This window comes from Maylandia zebra, linkage group LG17, assembly GCF_041146795.1.
Source record: "Maylandia zebra isolate NMK-2024a linkage group LG17, Mzebra_GT3a, whole genome shotgun sequence".
In the NCBI taxonomy this organism is placed as follows: Eukaryota; Metazoa; Chordata; class Actinopteri; order Cichliformes; family Cichlidae; genus Maylandia; species Maylandia zebra.
The window spans coordinates 17,194,237-17,217,935 of record NC_135183.1 but is presented as its reverse complement, the minus strand read 5'-3'; the positions used below and the strand labels follow the sequence as shown (position 1 = coordinate 17,217,935).

The 23,699-nt window shown below is 38.5% G+C and overlaps 2 protein-coding genes across 2 annotated transcripts in view; one reads left to right on the top strand and one right to left on the bottom strand.

Annotated features, from left to right (window-relative positions):
* The first annotated feature begins 169 nt into the window (after nt 1–169).
* Nucleotides 170–12,410, top strand: LOC143413137 (NLR family CARD domain-containing protein 3-like). The gene is made up of 8 exons (XM_076875661.1): nt 170–411; nt 4,242–4,474; nt 4,600–6,054; nt 6,139–6,382; nt 7,374–7,574; nt 8,704–8,877; nt 10,961–11,134; nt 12,020–12,410. Exons 1-8 carry the CDS (start codon nt 284–286, stop codon nt 12,027–12,029), a joined length of 2,619 nt encoding a protein of 872 aa, XP_076731776.1. The 5' UTR covers nt 170–283; the 3' UTR covers nt 12,030–12,410.
* A 5,219-nt stretch (nt 12,411–17,629) lies between these two features.
* Nucleotides 17,630–23,699, bottom strand: part of LOC101483618 (A-type voltage-gated potassium channel KCND2) — a 104,444-nt gene continuing 98,374 nt past the window's right edge. The window contains exon 5 of the mRNA XM_004564889.3: nt 17,630–20,410. Within this exon, the coding sequence (XP_004564946.1) occupies nt 20,224–20,410 (187 nt within the window). The 3' untranslated portion in view covers nt 17,630–20,223. The remainder of the gene's footprint in view (nt 20,411–23,699) is intronic.

The following is a 23,699-nucleotide window of genomic DNA, read 5'->3' as shown; positions in this document are numbered from 1 at the left end:
AGGTGATCCATCAATTATCCAATCCGAGGATAGGCAGAGATTCCACCCAGATACCTAGCAGCCACGCCCAGGTGTCCACCTCCTAGGAGAGAAAAGGGGAAAGATACCCACAGCCATCCTCTGGTGGGAGGAGTAACACAAAACAAACACATCACTGGATCATAACAAGAGTTTGTTATATTTCCTGTTCCACCACTTTGGCTGTTGTGTAAACACGATTGCTATGATGCTTTTATTTCCATTGCAGTCAGTATTGCTGGTTTTGCTCTCAGGCTGACTGAAGATGAGTAGTTTGGAGGAAAAGGAGATCAGGGCAGAGTCTCCAGCACCCAGCTGTCTGTCTATGAAGAGTGACCATTCCAAAGATTTTCCTCCAGTCTTCAGTCATGAACCTGGACCCTCAGACACAATGTAAGAGACTGCTTCTACTGTGGATTGAGCTGAATATGATTTGGGTTGTTTCAGTCTTTTTATATTATTTCAGAAGCATTTGTAAGAATTGAGTAAGTTAATTGGGCTGAATCTACTCTGGAGAAGGTTATTTTCCATAATATAGGATAACAGAGGATTGCTGTATAATCATTAGTAGCTCATCCTAAAACAAGAAATTATGCTTGAGGATGTAAAATTCATACATAGGATAAATGTACATGCAAAACTATTTTTAGCTGTTTTGCATTTGAAATAACAAAAACTTGTCATGGGATGGTTGTATGGAAGGCAGAGTGAACCATACGCAGCTTTATTAGCTGGCCAAGGCAAATATGTCAACACATAAGGCATTTAAACTGGAGCAAACTGACTGAAAACCGACACTGCCAGATAGATGAGAGAACACATACAGTAATATGAGGGGGGATCACCAACTGAAGAAAACCAAGGGCTTAAATACACATGAGGTAATAAGTGATGTGATGGAATACACCAGGGAACACAGGAAATAATCGGAGTTATGAGACAGTGGAAGCAAATCTGAACATATGTGAGACAGGCGTTGAACAAAATAAAACAGGAAGTAATGCAAACTAAGAAACAGACATAAGCTTGACACTGGGACGGGACAGTAAACAGAGATGGAGACATTAGAGACTGAGACGACAAAAGGACAAAACACAGAGACAGAGTGGACAGCAAAAACAGGGAACAGACATGAAAACAAACAACAACCAAAACCTGGAAACATAAGCAACAAAACTCTGAGGCTCTCAAAACCTGAACATCACATGAACATAAGTATCTCATAATTCTGAAGAATGAATAACAAGTCCAAAAAAGGTCTCAGAACCATAAGCAAGGTGTTACTTTGTGTGACTCTATAAAAGTTTAGATGTTTCAAAATAAATGTTCTTGTAAACTCTGACCTAAAGTAGCCTGTGATAAACAGAATACTTTGTTTCATCAGATAAAATCATGTAACAAACAGATATTTCAAAAATTGTAATGTTCAGAAGAAGTAAAGTTGATATAAAAATCTTACACAAGTAATGAAATATATCTATTGTTACATTACAGGAAATGTAATGGAACAATCACTTTTGACAGGAAAAACTTAATTGTTTAACATGAAATCAACACAACATTAGTGGTAAATACTTAGGACTTGCTACTGAGCTATAACACGTTGGCAGCTGTAGCTCAGACGGTAGCAGAAATCACCTGCTATTTGGAAGGTTGGTGGATCAATCTCTGCTGCTTCAGTCTGGATGGCAAATATCCTTGGGCAAGATACTAATACTGAGTTGTTCTCCATGCCAATACATCGATCCAGACACAGACATAAAAATTTGGATCACCTCTAATTTAATGTTTCTAAATTCAGATTAAACTAGGGTTACTGTACTTGGCCCTAAAAGATTTAGAAATAGGTAAAGATATCGTCTTTTAATGTCATTGCCTGGGCTTCCCTAACACTGGAAAATCTGAACAAAGTCATTTTTGTTCAAAATATGTCTTTCAGTTTGCAAATTTGTAGGACTGCTTTCCTCGATTTGCACAGTATCTCTAAAATTAGAAACGTCCTGTCTCAGAGTGATGATGAAAAACTAGTTTATGCATTTATTACATGTAGGCTGGACTATTGTAACTCATTATTACTGGGCTGTCCTAAAAACTCCCGGAAAAGTCTTCGGTTAATCCAAAAGGCTGTAGTGAAAGTATTGGCACGGACTAGAAAGAGAGAACATATTTCTCCTATATTGGCTTCAAGCACAGTTATACCAAGTTTCTTTTTATACACTTCAGCTCGGCATTCAACAATCATCACTAAAAGACTGATAGCAGAACTAATTAACCTTGGCCTCCCACATATTAATCCACATCTGTATGTGGTTTAAGGACTTCCTCAGATACTGCCCACAGAGTGTGAAAGTAGGGCCTCACCTCTCTCGTCGACACTCAGTCTTAACATTGTCTCAGGGGAAGAAACTGTGAGTCTGGAGGTGTGGTACCTGATTGACCTGAGGCGCTGACCAGACGGCAGCAGGTCTCTACACATTTAGGTTAAAGCTCTATCATGAAAACAAGACGAACTGTATGTCTTTGGGAGAGCATGCAAACTCCATACATCCCAGCCTGATGGTGGAATTGAACACAGTTCTTGCTGTGAGGCAACAGTCCTAAACACTGTGCCACAGTGTGTTCCCGGTGCCAGAATAACAGGATTCAGCCCCATAAAACCAACCCTGACAGAGTTACAGGTCAGTGCCCAAAACCGGTAACATGCAAAAGAAGAAATGTCTCACTTGTGGTGTGGTGGTCAGAGGAGTTATGATTAAATTTGAGACAATGACATCCAGAAGAGTTTAACCTTGAGGAAATATAATTATGAAATATAATTATGTGTTTAAACAAACTCACCAAAAGGCGGCAAAAGTTTGAAAATACGTCCAAGGTGCTGTAAAACAAAAGTAGCGTGAAAAAAAACACAAAAATAAAAACAAAACAAGAAAATAAAAAATCACGAAAGAATAATAGGACTAGGCTCAATGCTCACAGTCATACAGCAAAAACTACTAAAATCTACTCCAGGCATACAATATTAAAATTTCTCCCATACACACGCTTTAAAAGAAAAAAAAAAAGTTAGTGAATAGTGATATACCCACCACTTGATAACTGTCAGCTGCACCGGTGATGGTCATTGTAACGCTTAATTTTAGCTTCAAACACTCAAAAAGAAATTCCAATGTTTTCATGAAGGGCAACTATTAGTGGACAGATGATGGTCGATTCGATAAATTCAGAAATTGTCAGGTGTAACTGTCCCAATCCTGGGTCTGGTGACCCAGTGTTTGTATTTTTGGTTTAGTATTCTTTGATTATTGTTATTCATGATTTTGGTTTTCCGTCCCTTAGTGTTTATCTCACCTGTGCATAGTCTCTGTTCCTGTGTCTACTCTGTGCCTTTCCTTTGTCCAGTGTTTCATCTAGTCACTCTTGTCTCTGTATTCCCTGTCTCCCCAGTCACTTTGTTAAGCTTCGGTCTTAAGTCTGAGTTTTGGTCTGTGTGTTTCTCTTTTTATTTTGATAGTTCCTTGTCCTGTGTTCAGTGTATTCAGTTTTTCTTCCTCCGTAACTTGTTATGTAAGATTAGCCCAGCTGTATTTCCCTCCTGTTTCCCATTCCCTCATTTTGACCTTGTTTTATTTAGGCCTTGTGTTTTGCTCTGTTCGTTGTTGTATGTTTCTCTGTTTTACTCCTGTGTTAATCATTCTAGTTAACTCCTGGCTCCAAATTTCTCTGTTTAGTGTTTTTCAAGCTCCCTAGTTTTTGTTTCCCATTTAGGTTAAGTTTTGTATTTTTGTCGCTTGGATGTTTACAGCAAATAAAGCAGCCTCTTTGAGTTTATCCCCATGTGTGCCTTGAGTCCTACACTTGGGTCCACATCCTGCCTGCCACATCAATAACCCTGACAGAAATTTTCAATTAATAATCCCATGAAACAGTGGTGTTACTGGTTACAGTTTAAAATCTTTAAGATGTTAAGCCTTCTCAGATTCTGGAATTTATTTTTTTGGTACAAAAATGATTTCAAGAAAATAAAATACAATAAAGTAATTTTGTTTGGAGTCAAAATAGACCAGAAATAAAAGATGCTGAAGGAGAGACTACTAGGTGCTCAGAACTATAAACATGCCAAAGTTTTTTTTTTTTCTAGAAGCCAGTGCTGGTTTTAAACCTTAGTATTTCTTTTATGCCAGTGGTTTGTATTGGTCAAAATAAATTTTCATTGTCATTCACAGAGAGAAGGGAAGTCATGCTTGTGTGGAGGAGCAGCTGTGCTGCTGTGTTTTGTGTCAGGATGTCCTGAAGGATCCAGTCTCTACCAGCTGTGGACACTGGTTCTGCAGACAGTGCTTCACCTCATACTGGGACCAGGCTGCTTCATCGGGAGACTCCCCCTGTCCCCATTGTGGAGAAAAATCCAGTATCAGAGCTCGACTCCAGACTACCAGTCAGAGTAGCTGTGAACAAAGTAAGTCTGAACCTCTGTGTGCTGTTGGACTAATTTCTGAAAGCTGGATTTCTTGTTGATTTGTTTAAGTATTAGAGATATTTTTATGTTCTTTAGTTTCACAGTTTTTTTTTTCTTTTTTCCAGCAATTGCAGGTTTGCAGGAGGTTTTAGATGAACATAAGATCAGTTTGAAGAGGAGATATGAACATGTGAGTGAAGGAACTGATGAAAAACGAAATGGAATTCTTCTCAACAACATCTACACTGAGCTCTACATCACAAAGGGACAGTGTGAAGAGATTCATAACCAACATGAGGAGAGGCAGCTGGAGATAGCTTCCAAAAAGAAGACTCTTGATGACACTCCAATCAGATGCCAAGACATTTTTGAAGCCGTATGTGACCAACAGAGACCAATTAGAGTGGTTCTGACAAATGGCGTAGCTGGCATTGGAAAAACCTTCTTAGTGCAGAAGTTCACTCTGGACTGGTCAGAGGGTTTGGAGAACCAAGACATCAGTGTGGTGATTCTGCTTTCATTCAGGGAGCTGAACCTGATCAGAGATGAGCAGTACAGTCTTCTAGAGCTGCTCCATATTTTTCATCCAGCATTACAGAAGGTCACAGCAGAGAAGCTCGCTGTCTGTAAACTTTTGTTCATATTTGACGGCCTGGATGAAACCAGACTTTCATTGGATTTCATCAACAGAAAGCTTGTGTCTAATGTCACACAGCAGTCATCAGTCAGTTTCCTGCTGACAAATCTCATCGAGGGGAATCTGCTTCCCTCTGCTCTCATATGGATAACTTCTCGACCTGCAGCAGCCAATCAGATCCCTCCTGATTATATTGACAGGATGACAGAAGTGCGAGGCTTCACTGACACCCAGAAGGAGGAGTACTTCAGAAGGAGATTCAATGATGAAGAGCTGTCCAGCAGAATCATCTCCCACATGAAGACATCCAGGAGCCTCCACATTATGTGTACAATCCCAGTCTTCTGCTGGATCACTGCTGCAGTTCTGGAGCACATGTTGACTACAGAGCAGAGGGGAGAGCTGCCCAAGACCCTGACTGACATGTACTCACATTTCCTGCTGGTCCAGACAAAGAGGAAGAAGAACAAGTACCTCGAGGGACGTGAGACAAGTCCACAGGAGCTGATGGAGGCTGACAGGGAAGTTCTCCTGAAGCTCGGGAGGCTGGCCTTTGAACAAATGGAGAAAGGAAACATCCTGTACTACCAAGAAGACCTGGAGCAGTGTGGTCTGAGTGTTACAGAGGCCTCAGTGTACTCAGGAGTTTGTACAGAGATCTTCAAAAGAGAGTGTGTGATCTTCCAGAAACCAGTCTTTTGCTTTGTTCATCTCAGCATCCAGGAGTTTCTGGCTGCTGTCTACATGTTCCACTGTTACAACAACAAAAAGACAGAGGTGCTGCAGGACTTCCAGGAAAAAGACATCTCATCTTTGGATGTATTTTTGAATAGAATCATGGAGAAATCTCTTAAAAGTGAAACTGGCCACCTGGACCTGTTTGTTCGCTTCCTTCATGGCCTGTGTTTGGAGTCCAACCAACAACTTTTAAAAGGCCTAATGGGTCAGACAGACAATATTCCAGAACACATTGAGCTAATCATCATTAACTTGAAGAAGATGAACATACTTAATGTTTCTCCTGACAGAAGCATCAACATCTTCCACTGTCTGATAGAGATGAACGACGTCTTAGTATATCAAGAAATCCAAAAGTTCCTGAAGTCTGAGAACAGATCAGAGAACCTCTCTGAGATTCACTGCTCAGCTCTGGCCTACATTCTGCAGATGTCAGATGAGGTTCTGGATGAGTTGGACCTGGAGAAGTACAACACAACAAAGGAGGGACATTTAAGACTGATTCCAGCTGTGAGAAACAGCAGAAAGGCTCTGTGAGTCCAGATGTGATTGTAAATCAGTTTACATTAGTTGTATAGTTTATCAGATATTCTCACTACAATATTCCCAATGTTATTCTTATACTTTTACACTTTTCTTCTTACTTCCCATACATTACATTTCAGTTTGATCTTCTCACACATCTGGAGCTGATTCAAAAACTGTGAAAATATTTATTTATAATGAAAGATTATTCTAATTATTTCATTTTGTCAGTAGCTTAAAATTTTTGAAGCCGTTACTGAGTGTCGCAGTTATTTGGTTTCAGTAATATAAATGAAATCAGTAAAGTTATTCAGTAAAATCAGCTCAAGAGCAATATTTTTATAAAACTTGTAAGAACCAACATGAGACACCATGAACTACTGATCATGTGAGATCACTAGTTCATGATCTAACAACATCTTTCTGATTACATTATGTTGAAAAATATTCAGCCCTACTGAATTATTAATTGTGTTTGTGCTGAACAAATTTTTCAGAAGTTAAAAATAATGCTGGGAAGCATTATTTAAGGAAGTAAGCACAGTCATATGTCATCCACATTGAAATATTTCATTATGTTTATATTTAATGAAGTTCAGGTCTGATACTGTTGAGTTATTAGTTTTATTCCTATACCACGCGACAACAGATTCTAAATGTTTCAATTGTGGATTTGAAGCTGAAGCAGTGGGTGAGTGCTTATCCCATTCATATGCAGATTAGGAATGAATGGGAAATCTCTCTCCTAGGCTGGGTAGGGCACACTCTACGCAAACCTCCAACCAACATCATAAAGCAGGCTGGAACCCCCAAAGCAAGCGAAAGAGAGGCTGCCCAAGAAACATCTGGCGAACTATTGTTTAATGTCAGCCAGATCAGGTTAGCTGAACCACTGGTGTCATAAAGCAAAATGCCAAACAGAAACTGCTTCTTATTAAATTTAGGGAGTAATCTAAAGTGTCTTCTTTATAATAACATGTTTTCTCCTCTACATCACAGACTTTGTAAAGCTTGGCTCTCAGAGACTCACTTTGAAATTTTGGGCTCAGCTCTGATGTCCAACCCCTCCCATCTGACAGAGCTGGACCTGAGCTTCACCCCCCTGCATATTTTGAGTGGAAACAACTCTTTGCAGCATTCAGCAATGAAACCATTGCTTGCTGGTCTGGAGAGTCCACACTGTAGACTGGAGACTTTGAGGTCTGTTCAGTTAAACTTTTCTTTCTAGGATATTAAAGTTGCTGGAACTATTAAATAATCCCATTATAACATAAATTAGTCTAAGTCTGTTAGCCTCAACCAACTAACCAACCCAGTGATGTAACATTCTGTACTGACTGAAGATGGCGCTAAATATGTTTCGAGCACTTTAAATTTAAGCACTCTTAAATCCAGCTTCACAGACAGTGTCACATTTATGTCACCTTTTGAATGCAGGGCTCAATGGTGTAAATTAGCCTATATATGTGTAGTGTTTCAGTGCCCTTCAAGGTTAAGCAATAGTCCAAAGAAGGAGAACACGTTGTCACAGTGTGCAGTCGTGTTTAGGTAGACGCTAACTTGTTTAATGCATTTCTAAAGCATCACTGACCTGTTTTGGTCAGTTAAAACTGTTCTTACCTTTGCCAAATCTTTATATTTTGCTGTACTTGAATCCTTCGTTGTAGAGGAACTAAACACAAGTAACAATTTTATTAGATATATATTGGTAAAACTTTTGCTGCTACTATTCTTCTGTAGTTTTATAGTAGAACTGTGTTGAATGAGCTACTTACATTGACCATTACTGAGAAAACTTTTATTCCGTCTATTTTATTTTTGTAGTGAATTATATCCTGCTGCTACTGCATGTACTGGTTATAGAATTATTTTTAATAACAGAGAGAGAGAGACCCACAGATTTTGTATTTTGGAGAGAGTGGGCCTCTGTGCACATTAACTGTGTAGATCTTAGAAAAAAGGATTATAGATATTGACACTGCTGGTCCTCAGACTTTCAAAACAATCATATAGCTGCTGCAGGTATTGCCACACATAATGCGCAGCCACTAGCCAGATCTCAACCACTGGGAGTCCCAACTCCTCCTCCTGGAGCATATCTGGTTTCTGCTATGAACACGTGTATTTATTCCACTGCAGTGAGAGGCACCCAATCAGTGCTTTTTGGTGACAAGAGGCACTGATTGATGCCAGATACGACTTTAAAAGCTTTCACATCCCCCAGTAACTCAGTTATTATTGCTGGCTCTTTTACCTAGTGCTAAAAGTGATTTGTCTCAAATTATTGCAAAATATTGTGATTAAGGAAATTTTGTTATTCTTTATTCAGACTGAAGTGCTGCAGGTTGACAGAGACTGCATGTGCTGCTCTGGTCTCTGCTCTAAAGTCCAACCCATCCCATCTGAGAAATCTGGACCTGAGCAAAAATGATGTGCAGGATTTAGGAGTGAAACACATTTGTGTTTTTTTGGAGAGTCCACACTGTAAAGTGGAGACGCAGAGGTCAGTTGCCTGTTAGCATTCTCTTAGAATTTATGATTAATATGAAGTTGTTTCTATTCTAGGAGTATATTGTTTAGTCTTTTGGGTATAGTATTATTTTCCTCTCATTCTGAATTCTGTTTTCCATGTTTCTAGCTCTTATTTCCTTGTTTGATTATAATAGTTTCCTTTCGTGTGTAATCTCTCCTAGTTTTATCTTTGTGTTTTGTCCTTAGCATCTTCGGTGTGAAGTCAGTTTTGTCTTCATATTTGTTTTCCCTTTCTGTCTTTCTCTTTCTGTTCCTGTGTTTTCTTATTTCTTGTCTTATTTTGTGAGTCCCTCATCTCATGTGCTTTGTGTTCAGTTTTGCTTCCCCTTGTCTCATCATTTAGATTCTGTTCACCTGTGTCTTATTTTCCCCAGCTGTGTCCTTTCTCGCTAACTATGTCTTGTGTTTATTTAAACACCCAGTTTTCCTCAGATCCTTCTTTCATTCTCCCACATGCTGTGTATTCCTGTTTTCTGTTGGGTCCCTTTAGTCTCTAGTTTTGGTTTTGGTTTTCTATGAGTTCCAGCAATTGACCTGTCTTTTGAGTTTGCTTGTTGTCTCTGGAGTCATGCTTATTGGGGCCTAAATCTCCCTGCCACACAGTGAACAAACATGGATACGAATGTTTCATGCACAAATCTTTAATTTATCAATATTTTCATAGTTTAATTGGTTTGTTCTTTAGGAAAATAGTCCCCCTGACCTTGCATATGAACAAATGACAGCCTTACTGCTTTTTCAATTTAAACATGATGAACGAGCCATCACTACTGTTACTAATAATAACAACAATGATTACAATTATTATTTTTATTCCCTTTGGTCATTGTTTACTATTTTCCAAAACACCATATGCCATTAAATGAAAAATAAAAGGAATGTAAAGAAAATAAAATGCAATTGTGGTGACCCACTAGAGGACTCCACTTACACCCAAGCTGAGAGGAAGGATTCTGCTGTGTTTGGGCGCAATATGCTCAGTTCATGTTTGGAGGTGAAAAAAGTTGGAATGTAAAACCAGAGCTCCTGTGTCGTGTGTCACATGCCTCCATACAATCACTAAGGGAATGACCACTCTTCAAAGGAAAAAATGAATTAAATTGAATTGAATGAAATCAAACATTTCCCAATATACAAATGTGGCAAGAACAAAACAGGCCAATACACAGGTTTCAATGATCCAACAGTAATTTTGCATGGTAACAAACTTCTTCAGCAGGTTAAAACATTTCCAACATTTCCAAGCAAATATTATTAAATGAGGCCACTGACAGGAACAGCAGACATCTCAGTGCTTAACTCATCATTTATAAAGCATTAGTTCTCCTTAGGATGTATTTTATAAACACATAAAACATAAATGTTATTCTTGATTAATGAACTTATATATAACATGTTCATGGTATCATAAGTGATTAACAAAGTATTTAGATGCATGCACACACACACAAATGTTTGCAGCTGAGAATAAATATTTCTATGTTCTGTATCTCTTTGTGCTTTGTCTATGTCATTTTCCTGTTGTGGACATAGCTTAGACTTGTTTGAGTCTTAAGGTACTTTAATTTTCATTTTTAAATTCTTTTCTAAAGAGAAAGCACATTATTCCTATATTGGCTTCTCTTCATTTACTCCCTGTTAAATCTAAATTTAAAATTGTTCTCATCACATACAAGGGCAAGAATGAGCAGGCTCCATCGTATCTTAACGACCCTATATTACCATATCATCACATTAGAGCACTCTAATGGTGTGTGTGTTTGTGTGTGTGTGTGTGTGTGTGTGTGTGTACTTTGTTAATCAGTTATTGAGACTTTCTAAATGATAACGCCAACACATTATATATAAGCTTATTAATCAAAAGTAAACATTTATATCTGTATTTATAAATGACATATTAAGGAGAAGTAATGCTTTAAAACTGAATTAGGCACTTGCTAATGCTTTACTAATATTTAATAGTGTTTGACTTCACAAAACTGTTTAAACATTGATATTGATTCTTCAGATCACTGACAGAAAGACAACAGTTTCTTCTTTTATTCTTTATGCAGCTTGAGTAACTGCAGTTTGTCGGAAATCAGCTGTGCTGCTTTGGTCTCTGCTCTGAAGTCCAACCCGTCCCATCTGAAACATCTGGACTTAAGGGAAAACAACCTGCAGGATTCAGCCATGAAAGAGCTGTCTGATCTTGTGAAGTGTCCACACTCCAGACTGGAGGATCTGAAGTAGGTAGAGGTTTCGGTCCAATTGCTTTCAGCAGTACCGTTTCAATTCAGGGTTGCTTTCTTTGAAGAACCCAGTCTATGTAAGCTGGGTGCTTCAAACACCGCAACCACTGAGAAAGCCAGAAGTGAGCAGCTATTAAATGATGATTTAGCCTATAAAGTGCTGCTCAGGTTCCCTTTCAACCATGACACTACCCACTAGAAGCATTTTGTACTTCAGTGTCATACAGAAATGACAGCATAATCTTAATTTGTTTTAATTTGACTTACTTTTACTGAGATGTTTCATAGGTATGTGGTGTATCAGAGGCTGATTCTCCTTCACCCAAACATGCCATATCATAACTGCCCTAAGTCAAATAGAAAAAACGTTAAACCAGGCTGATTTTTGCCACATGGGTCTAACAGGACAGAGAAGATACAAACATATAGCATCCTTATAAAACAGAGGTCACTAACAGGCGGACCGCGGTCCAGATCCAGACCCACAAGGTGTCCCATACAGGCCAGGACCTACAGCCAAAACAGAAGTTTATGATTAAACACCTGGCGTGGTGAAAAATGGAAAAAATGGAACGTAAAAAAAAGAACAAAGGGTGAATACCTGACAAAGTGCTTGTGCAATAATGAAGCTTTCAGGATTCAGCATTTCATTTTCACTGTGGAATTGAGTGAAATCTACAGTGGAAACAGACTTCATGCTAAAGGTCTCTGTAGTGAGACTCTGAAGTGTATGAGCTTCGGGATTAGCAGGTTCACTCCAACATGTTAACATAGGGCACGAGAGGAAGACAACTGTGTTACACAGCTGTTCCAGTGCCTCGCTTTTTATACTGGATGTGCTAAATCACTGACTTGGGTATTATTTATTTCTTCTCTCTACAGATGGAAGTGATGGTAAGATGGGGTGTATGCTGAGAGAGGATAAGTTATTTTCTGATGATCCCGAGAAGCTGAGATTCCAGAAACTTGTATGTAGAGACAGTCTGCCAGGGCATGTTACTGTGCGCTCCTTTGCCCAAACAGTTCCACTGTCAGAAACAATTCACAGTACACTATCATCCCTGTGTGTCGTCTGGATCAGAGCATCATTTGTGGATCTGGACTGCTCTGTCTTTTACATACTTTTTGCCGACACATTGGGACACCAATCCTTCTGCTCCAATAGAGACACAAAAGCTCTGGGTTTGAGTAATTGAAAACCAAAATTTACACTGAAATGCAAAATTTTAATCTTTAAATTATACCAGTGTTTATTTCTCCTCTGTATCAAATTAATTAAATTGATGCAGATTATTTAAACTGCCATATATTCTAGGATACTGACACTTAGAAGTAATTATAAGGGGAAAAATTGTGTTAACCAAAGGCCAAATTGTGTCTTTACACTTGTAGTGTAAAATAAATTTTGTTGCGATTTTAAAGTTGTAAGCTTAAATCTGTTTTAAGCCCTGAAATCTTCAGATGGATGTCTGCTCTTGAAGCTATGATGGCTCAAAAATGTAAGAATAAAAACTAAGTACCAAATTTAGACCCCTCCTTTTGTACTTGGATTGCCTGTGACTCTGAAAAGATAAAAGTATCACATGCCTTCATTAAATATTATATTACTCTATAAATACATCAGTTGATTTTGACAGGATCAGGTGGGAGCTTTTCTTCCTGTTGCAAACAGGAAGCACCAACAGAACAAAAAAAGGTTAAATTCCACCTGTAATAACTCACAGCCTATTTTCACCAGCATAGATCAAAAGAATAACACTTATTTAAACTCGCAAATAACTTGTTCTATCACAGTTGTGAAACTTTCTATAAATACTTGTTGGTATGTTGAAAACCAACCAATGTTATAGTGAGACCTGCAAAGCTATATTTAAAAGCCATGATATTCTTTTGGAGAGTTTCTGCCAAGATGCCTAAACCCATTCAGCCAAAGAATCATAGCAACAAAGCTGAATGCATTTTACTGACCGTTCTCAAGTTTATCAGCTAATGTTCAAGTCAAGTCAAGTAGCTTTATTGTCATTCCAAACATGTGTGCTGGTACAGTACACAGTGAAACGAGACAACGTTCCTCCAAGACTGTTGTGCTACATATGGCATATAACAGACAATCAACACAGAACTACATAAATTGCAATGTGCAAAAATGGCAAAAAAAAAAAAAACGAAACAAAGACAGTTCAACACCAGACAGAAGAGAACAATATAGACACAAGACAGTGCAGATACAAGACACAACAGTGCAATAGAAATGTGCAAAAGACTGAGTATTGTGCAAAAAGTCACTTGGTGTATGAAGGTGTGTGTGTGTAAGTGCTTGGTAGTGACGTGTATGATCTCTCTGCGGTAGAGTATCAATTCCTGTGCCTGTTACAACACACAGAGGTGTTTGTGTGAAGCCAATTTAATTAAAACTAATAGATAACGCCTTATTTCATATCATCATGTGCTGTATCTGAAGCATACTCTCTGTTTATTCATAATAATAAAAATAATAATAATAATACATTTTATTTGAATGTGCCTTTCAGAACATACAAGGACAGTGTACACATCAGAGAAATAAAAAGCAAGCATAAAAGCAGGCGGTTTACAAAATCACAAAGGATAAAATAGATTTAAAATAGCGGAATGGAGAAGGCTATGTGGGATAAGTTATTTTGAACAGGTGAGTTTTGAGTCTAGACTTAAAGAGAGAAAAGCAAGTGATATTTCTTATATCAGGAAGTAGGGAATTCCAAAGTCGAGGCGCAGAGCAGCTGAAAGCCCTGCTCCCCATAGCGGCAAGACGGGGAGAGGGAACAGAGAGAGAAAGCAAAGAAAAGGATCTAAGGGATGGTGATCTGAATCAAATCAGAGGGGAGAGCTGATGAATAGCTTTAAATGTATACAAAAGTATTTTAAAATTAATGCAATATTTGACCGGGACCCATTGAAGCTGCTGCAGGACAGGGGTGATATGGTGAATAGAAGGGGTCCTGGTTATAATACGGGCAGTGGAGTTCTGGACACGTTGAAGCTTATGGATGGAAAAGGAGTGAATTGTGGTAATCAATCCGAGAAGTAACAAGGTTATGAACAAGAATGGCAGTAGCATGTGGAGTGAGAAAAGTTCAGAGACAATTAATGTTACACAATTAGAAATATGCAGACCGAGTGACATTATTGATATGCGAATTAAAAGGTAAAGTACTGTCGAGGATAACACTAAAACTTTTTCACACATGGAGAAACGGAGACCGGTGAGTTATTGATAGTAATAGAAAAGCTATTAGTTCTAGATAAGGTTGATTTAGAGCCTACCAGAAGAAGCTCTGATTTGTTACTGTTAAGAAAGAAGAGAACCATGAGTTGAGTTCATTTAAACAGAGGGTGAGGGAGGATGGGGGAAGAGCAGAATCAGGTTTAGTGGACCGATAAGCTGGGTGACATCAGCATGACAGTGAATCTGAATATTATATTTATGAAAAATGTGTCCACACAAAGAAGGTAGATAATGAAAACAATGGACCCCAGGAAAGGGTTTAAAAGTAAAGGATTTAAGTCGAATAATAATACTTTGCGATCAGATAAGTATGATTTAAACCAGGCTAGTGGAGTATGAGAGAGACCAATGGAGATTAACCTACTAAGGACAATGGAGTAAGAGAGAGTGTCGAAAGCAGCACTCAGATTGAGGAGAATAAGAATGGAAAGTAAATTGGAGTCAGCTGCCATAAGAAGATCATTGGTTATTTTCATGCACTGCCTTTAGGGATTTGCCAGCTTGCTTAGTTTGTAGCCGACTCGCTAGCAGCACGGCCTCTTTACCTGGCCCTCCAGCACTTTCCATCGTATTGTGTCAGATGTTTACTTACTCCTTGGCCTCCTTTAGCAGTAATTATACGTGTAATAAATGTAGCTTGTTTGCAGCTCTGGAGGCCAAAATCATTGAATTAGACCCTCGGCTTCGCACCCTTGAAAAACACATAGCTAGCCAGGCCCCTGTAGCCAGTGTAGCCAAAGGTAGCATAGGCCATTAGTTTTCCCCTGGCAGATTGTCCCAAGCAGCCAGGTATGCCATCCTTATACAACTACTGGAAGACACTGAAAATCTGCACTGAAAACCTTGTGATTGTTTTGGTTTCTAGCCGATTGCTGTGGTAGCCCGTATCAGGGCTACAAGCATTGCAAGAGCTTGGTCCGCATAGGTGGCAGTAAGTTTGAATGGTTTCTGGTGAACATTGTCTGTGAAGGAAAAACAGATAAAAATAAACTTGGGTCTATCATTATCATGAAAAATACCCTGAAAAATACATGGAATTTTTTTTTTTCTAGAAAATTACCATGGAATTGCACAGTACTTAAAATTAATTAGATAATATTTACAATTATTTTAAATAAAGTCTGCATTTCATTCCCTGTAAAATATCAGGAAGTAAGGCAATGTTAAATGACTTCATAAAATGGCCCAACCTTGGAACGCACAAGGTACAGTGTTAAAAGGGTAAATATTGTATGTTCTTCTGGATAATTACCAGGTAATTACAAAGTATGTGAAATTACTTAGTGTAAATTTTTTCATTGTTTCCTCTAAATTTCAGATAAAAATATGTTGAAATTACATGTAATTACAGGGTACTTTTGCCCTTAGTTTCGAGTTGTATTATAAAGTGTCACCTAAAAAAGCTTTACTATTAGCACAGACACATCAAGGTAGCACTCTGTATCACTTTAATCATAACAGGCTGAATGTCAAGTTCTTTAATAATGAGAGCTTGGGTGACTTCGATCTCTCAATCCCACCTCTGAAAAGAGACGTACAAACTCTGGGAAGTGTTTGAATAGGACAATGTTTTTATTCTGTTTACTCAGACACGGCACCGGACTAAAACCATGAGCTTCTTTTTCTTTTAGATATTATCTTCGATGAACACAAGCTGTAACAAACAAAAGTGATAGTTGTCATAAATGTCTCTAATTTTTACACTTTCTTTTATCACTTCATCTCTGCTCCAAATGCATGCATGTTCTAACGACTTTAGAAAAATATCATGGGATGTTAATTGAACATACAACACTACAAACTCTCATGGAAATAATTTTAAAAATAAGAAATTACAGAACAATTACAACACATGTGCACTATTAACACTTATAATAATAAATTCCTCAAAAATATGTTCATCCTTTCCCCCTCAGCCCGTCCCCTGCACCCTAAATACAAAGCAGAGGTTGTCCTTACAAAACAAAGGAAAGCATAGAGAAGTCACTTGCATAAGTCACATTAAACTTGCGCAGACATGGATGACTGAAGTTGTAAAGGTGCTGCAAGCAGGGTTGGCCATTTGGATCCTCATTCTGACGAGTCAAACAAGTCAAGCTTTGACAGTAAGAACCCAATACCAGCTGCTCTTTACTTCTGGAGCAAGAGAAAAATGTTGTCTTCTGTGCTCTTACTTCCATATATTTTTTTATTCCATACATGGCGTAGAAATGAAAAATCCAACATTTCAACACATCCCTAAAATTCAGCCAGAGAGAGAAATATTTCCCCAAAGAAGAATGAGAGGTTTCAGTTTGTTTCGTAAGAAAATTGTTTTCTTTGTATCAAAACGGGAACAAACTGATGGTGTTTCACCTCTGCAATGATGAGGCTTTAAGACTTGGTGTGTACGGCACATCATGATGAGTCACACAGATTCAAAGAACTTTTTTTGTATACCAAAATCTACAAGCAGATATTCAACATTCATCAGGGTCCCAGCAGACAGCATCAACACCACTCTGAACCTAAGAACTCATTAATGAAATGAACCCTAAACCCTTTTTAAACCTTTAAAACCACACATTGAAGGTTTTTGGAGTAGATAATAACAATAAATTATTATTGACAGAGACAGACAAATAAAAAAATCTGGAGTGCTCTAAAAATATTCCATAAGACAGGAAATGTTTTCTTATTCTCCCTTTTTTTTCTTATTGATTCAGCATTTTTGAGAAATAAACTTAATCCAACTTCACCTCACAGAAACATGTGAAAATAATTTTCTAAAAGCTTAAAGATGTTGCAACTATGTTGACAGCACATGTGAGCTTTGATGTTGCTGATGTGACGATACAAGAAAACCCAAAGACTGCCATGAAAGTATGAGATCATCCATCAGTGGACTGACATATCATGTTAGCATTTTAGCTGCTGTCATGTTGTTGTTGTTTTTTGGTTCCAGAAGTGATTGTATTTGGCTACTATGTTGGTTCTAAGTTATCAACTAATGATAAGTCTGCATCCACAGACAGTAGAGGAGCATTACACAGACACGGATACCTGTTAAGTAGTTCTCAGAACATTCCAAATAAAATCCTAGAATTTCACCAGAACTGGAGCTCCACCTTCCTGGACCGTCTGTTAGTACAGTAACCTCATAGAAGCCCTGTTATTCATCACAAGATGTCATTAAAAATGCTCCAAAAAGCTCCAACAGCACAAACACTGTCCAGAGGTCCAGTTCAGGGACTCCAGTTAGCTGAGGTGAAACCTAGTATACATGTGTGTGGCCATCTGCATGTCAGTGAGAGAGACCACACCCCTAATTATACAGTCTATAACTCACCTGTTTAATACAGTTTTTAATCAGGTAAGTTATAAAAACATTTTCCCCACATACAGGTATAATGAAGGGGGAAATATCTACAGAGACAAACAGTTTGCGTATCAGGCTGTAAACATGTTTATTTCTGCTGTAAAGTTTTAACATGCGAGTCTGTGGGTACTGACTCACTGCTGCCTGCTGGACATTTCAGGAAATGCAGCTTTCAGGCTGTCAGTGTGACCATGCCCGCACTCAGAAGAGGGAGACCAAAAGACTGATCATAGATTACTTCTGGATGTTTGGTTGAATTTTTTACTTCAGTCTCCATTTAATGTGATTCAGGCAACAAATTTACTTGGCTGAGTTGAAGAAGCTCGATCATTTCACGTGTCTCTGTGAGATAAGCATGTGAAAGCTACACAGGCAGCTAACACTGGATTTTATACTCATTGCTCTTCTTTCCATACTACAAAATCACTTTTTTGGTCATTTTTACATCAAACAATGGGATCTGTTAATTTGTACTTTAGATAAATAATATTTGTTAAAATCTTTAACCAAAAAGTAAAACAGAGGTTGTTGATGGAAACACCAACAGCAAAAAAAAAAGCACTTTTTTTGCTGTTGTGGTTGTTTTTGTGGGTAACTGGTGGTTTGCCCATTTTCTGTTTAAACTGTGGTTCCAGCTGTCAGCTCAGAGTCAGAGCTGTAAATCTGTTTCCCGTCACCTAACCCAACACTCAGGTGAACAATGAGAAAAAAAACATCAGGCAACAAGTGCATCAAATCAGTCTGCAAGATTTACAATACACATCACTGCCAGACCCAGTGCAACAACAGAAAGATTATCTTATCACAAATTGACATCAACATTTGCACGATGGCGGTTTGGTGTTTCTGTACAGCAGAGAGGAAGGCAGTCAGAAAGGTCAGCTAGAAAACTCATATTTACAGAATAAGTACTAGAACCCGAACTGCTCACACCACCAGCCAGATGTGCATGCAGAGGAGCGTCCTGGCTTACATGGAAACACACGGGTCCGTGGACAGGAACGCACAGATACTGAGCATGCTCACTGTTTTCCTCATCCTCTTCTTCTTCATGACAGCTGCAAATATAAATCGTTCACATCTTTTCAGAAGAAAAGCCCCGCCCACTGTCTGTGGCTAACACATGTTCAGGGCTGTAGCCAGCAGATCACAAACTACTGATGTGGGGTAAAAGGAAATATATCATTATTTCAAAAAATGAAAACAAGAATAAAAAGATAATTAAAAATCGAACAAATAAAATCCATGAAATGAAATAAAAAAAAAAAAAGATAATTTCCCTGTTGTAGCACGTACACCTCAAGATAAACTTTCCCATTCACCAACACTAATAAATAATAATAACAAAAAATATGATGACTGAAAGAAAATAACGTGAAAATAATAATAATAATAATAATAATAATAATAATAATAATGCATTACATGATATATTTCATCACTGGGTGCAGGCTGTAAATATCTGCTGTCCCACCCATGATAGGACAAACGCTGAAGTCTTTAGCGACAAACAGCCTCCACCCAGGACAAATATGTACTTATAAAAGAGACTCAGAAGACTGCAAAACAAATGGCAAGTCCCAACCTTCAACATGTCCTCAGAACATTTTCTACAAACACAGAGGGTCTGTCAGGTTCAGAAGTGTGACAGTGTGATGATAAACCCTCCGTCACCATCCGTCTCATCCTGGTTTCTACTGGGACAGGTTTAGTCTAACTTAGCACAAAGACTGCAAGCCCAGCTAACTGAATTCCAGTGATTGGAGATAAAGTTCAAATCAGCTGAGGACCTCTGAGCCTAAACTAAACGCTGTGTCTGATGCTTTATGTATTTTCTACATTATCTTTCAAAGGAGTACGGTAGACCTAATATGAAAGTAATGCAGGTAATTTAAAAGGTTAAAGCTTGATTAAAACACAAGTCTGGTTAGCTCAGATTAAGCTTCTGGCTCTAAAGTCCACCTCCAGACAGTCAAATTCAGCTAAATGGACTAGTAACTGACTAAGAGGATTCAACATATAATGAATGTGAAGCGTTGACCCCAGCTGCCAGTCTCTGTGCTAAACATATTTCAGAATGATCCAATGGTGTCTTAGTGCTGGCTCGCTAAGCCACCATTCAGGACAAAGATACGTTGGTGGTGGTGATGTCCTCTCAGCAAGAAGCAGAGATCCACCTTCAGTCAGGCGGCTGCTATTTTGCCAGCGGAAAAATCCTCCCAGAAGAAAAAGAGAGAACAATAAACAACTACAGTCCAAATCAGAGTCAGTTTTAGTGTGACCTGTAGACCTGCTTCTCCACGGCAGGTCTGAAGCATTTAAGCTAACCCATCACTTCCATTGTGGACACATGATGCAGCTACCAAAGCCTACTCTGAGTCTGGTGTGGTTCAAGCTGTAGACCGCCAACGCCTGCCGTCTTCCAGCGCAGTGGGTGGTAGTGTGGGAGGGTCTTTTTGGGGCCTAAAGTGCAGACACCCGCACAATGTTGGCCTGGGAGTAGTCAGTGGAGCTGGTAGATTCATCACCTTCAGGGGTGGTGCCAGGTGGCGTGGGCATGCTGATGATAGCGGAGGTGATGTAGGGTTGGTCACAGTTTAAAGGAACTGTCTCCTCAAATTTGGCATTGAGACTGGATCGACTGGAACGACTAGAGAGAGGCAAAGGAGAGATACTTAGTACTTAGTCTTCACAAGCAAAGGTGAATTTTGAGCAGTTCAAATGGACTTTAGTTCAACTTCCTGTCATGTGTTTCAGTTGTAAACACATCAATTCATCTCAGTTCCCTTTTAGTACTGCTGACTTCTCCACTCCTATGTTGGCCCATCCCATGCTTCTCAGTCTCAGTTTAAACATTTAATATGTTTTTTATGTTCTGTTGTGAAGAAAATTTGGGTTTATAAGAATGTAAATGTAAATGATTTTACATTAAAATTCAAATTATATTTTATCATCTGAATTATATTTTTTTTTATCTAAATCAAGGTTAAAGAATTACATCTCTTGCTCAGTTCTTTTTTTCTGCACCAATTTTAAGTCATTTATACTAATTTTACAACTGAGGTATACAAAAAGGTTTGGATTTGTCAGTACTGAATTTTAATACTTGAAGTTTTACTCAGATTGATTGATGAACACGACCTTTGTGTAAAAGTGCAGATCATGTAAACCTAATTCCAGAAGCTCTAAAAGAAAGGATAGAGCCTCCTCTACATCATCCAATGCTTCCAGTAAAGATAGCTCACATGCCTGTACTGACAGCTCTAAAATGCCCTCATTCCTGAAAACTCCTCAAACGCACCAAAATTTCCAAAATAAACTCAACCTCTAATACTTGGAATCCTGAAACTTGCATAAAGACCACTTTAAAATCTATAAAAACATTTAACTAAAATGACCTTTTCTAAAAGTACTTTTGGTATCTCTAGCAGGATCAAATCCTCTAAAAATAATGTCACTAGCTGAGCCCACGTCCTTATTTTAGGTGTGACAGTGTTTTAGTAGATAAAGGTGAATGGCTTGGACGTGAATTGAGTTGTGGTTTGGGGAAGGCCTCGAAGGGGACAGCGGCTTCCAGGCCTAGCGGGTCCCCATGTACTAAATAGAAGTGAAGTTAAAGAATATAAAAGGGGAGGGAGGAGGCTGGGGCATGTAAATTTATTTATTTATTTATTTAGGACAGTGCATGTTAATGAACATAAATGTAAAAAAAAAAAATTACATGAATGTAAACATACCAGATTATAGCCAAGGGCTAATTTCCATCTGTTGTCCTTAAGCATAAAAATAGAGAATGAACAGCTTGTAGAACTGGGGGAACATATATAGATAAGAATCCGAAGGAGCGTGTTTGGAGGCGTGGTCCTGCTCCTGAAATTCCGATGCTTTATCTCCAATTAAATCCACTTCCATACATCTAGAACCTTTGCAAGAGTGTCTGTTTTTTTTCCTTTAACCTGATGGACCCCAAAGGGTTTTCTGAGTTTCCTGTTCGAAAATAAAATGCCAACAATTGAGTATTTCTCTGCAATTACAAACTCTGTGTATACAATCTTGGTATCAAAATTTCATCAGAGGTGTAAATATTGCAGCAGATATTACTGTGTCAAAGTTACTGAGACTGGAACACAGAAAATGTAAGTAGATTTTATCCTCACCGAATTTTTTTTATTTATTTTGTAGCATATAACCATTTTAAAATGTGACTCCGTTCATATTTCATTCCAGAAATTCAGTAACCAACATATAAACATCATATGTGCAAAGATTTATGTTTCTAAAGTGAAACAGTGAAATGGAATACAAGCATGCTGATCCACACAGGTATGCACACAGGTGTACACACGGGTGTTCACAGACACGGACTAAAGCTTTCTTGGCTGCTGCCTTAAAGCACATTGTGCGCTGTCTATCTTGCGTGCTGCACAATATCGTTTATTATTTAATATCTACTGTTATCTACTGCTAGCTAGTTTATTGTGATGGTGCTGTTTTTTTATTATGTTGCTCTTTGTTGTTTGCTTTCTCTTCTGTTTTTTTTCTCCATACAGATGACCCAGGTGTTTGTTTGTTTTTTTTCTTTCTTCCCCCCCTTCTCACCGTCTCTTCTCCCCTTTGGTTTTCTCTCTCTCCCTCTCTTTCATTCTTTCTCCCTGTCCTATCCCCCAGTCATGTCTGTCCCGTTTGTAGCAACTGAAAATAAAATAAATTCATAATTAAAATAAAGGTCAATCAAATGGACCAATATGGCAAGGCCATGATGATCCACTTGGTAAAATAAATCCGCTTGGCATCTTTCTTGGCCTTAAGACAACAATTCTGATGGCTAAAGATCCAAACGGGACACACAAAAAAAAAAGAAAAAAAAAAAAAGAAAGAAAAGTGAAAAAGTGAAAAATTACAGCACTGTCAATACATAAATATCTAGACATTGTACAAAAATGTCCAATTTTGGCACACATTGGACACTATGTTAGTTGAATTTTGTAGGTATTAAAGAGCAGAAATTATTTAATTTTATTAACAGGCCTAAAAATGCGTGTTTTTGAATATTTTTTTAACCACACATTTACATGGCAATGGCGCTTTTCTGCCGTGGGCATGGAGCGTCTCTGGCCCTTTAAACTCTGATGGGACTGTAACTTTGGTTTCTTTTGGCCAATTTGCATAATTGACACCTCTTTTTAATCGTTTGAGCCAATAGGATCACAGTAATGATGCCACACTCACGTTACTTCAACCACTCAGAAGTTACAAGGCCAAACCCCACGTGGTCCCAAATTTACTGCATGTGGCGTCTGTCTAGTCACGTGTCTGTAGGTGGGTCTAAAATGGAGGTTGTTGACAGAAAATGGCTCTGATCTGGCTAGTTAGCCGTGGAAACTGCTGATAAACATGAGGCTACCAGCTACTGGTGAAAGTAACGGAGGAAATCGGGACGGTAAGCCAATTTCTGTCTTAGCGCATTTGCGCCGCTATGCGTTTTTGTGGTCTTCTTTTGCGGCTCATTCAGTGAATTTTGGTCAGAGTGTGGTGAAACTTGGTGTTACATGGTGTTATAGTTACATGAATCTGAAGAATCTCTGGTTTTGTTTGTTTAGCGGACATTTGGCATTTACCTAGCTGCTCTTTTAATCATGGCTTGTTTTAGTTGTGTTTGGTGGTTGTAGAAATGGTTTATATGAGAGTTTAGCTGAGATTCAGAGGTTTCTGTGGATATCACACGTCAGGACTTATATTTCTGACCCCGTGTTATAACCAATTATACGTGAACTCGTTCCTTTTGCCCCCGGTACCCGGAGCCGATCAGGTTAAAGGGCTTGTGAAATCTCTGGTAGCTCCTGGTAGAGCTTTCTTCAAGGATCATGCGCTGTAAATGTTCTTAAGAATTTTTCTTTTTTTCTTAATGACTTTTGCAAAGTCCACGTAGATACTGGAAG

Coding starts and splice junctions, on each gene's coding strand:
- LOC143413137 (XM_076875661.1), top strand. CDS start 284: ATGAGTAGTTTGGAGGAAAAGGAGATCAGGGCAGAGTCTCCAGCACCC. Junction 4,475..4,599: donor TCAGAGTAGCTGTGAACAAA/GTAAGTCTGAAC, acceptor TCTTTTTTCCAG/CAATTGCAGGTTTGCAGGAG. Junction 6,383..7,373: donor AGAAACAGCAGAAAGGCTCT/GTGAGTCCAGAT, acceptor TCTACATCACAG/ACTTTGTAAAGCTTGGCTCT.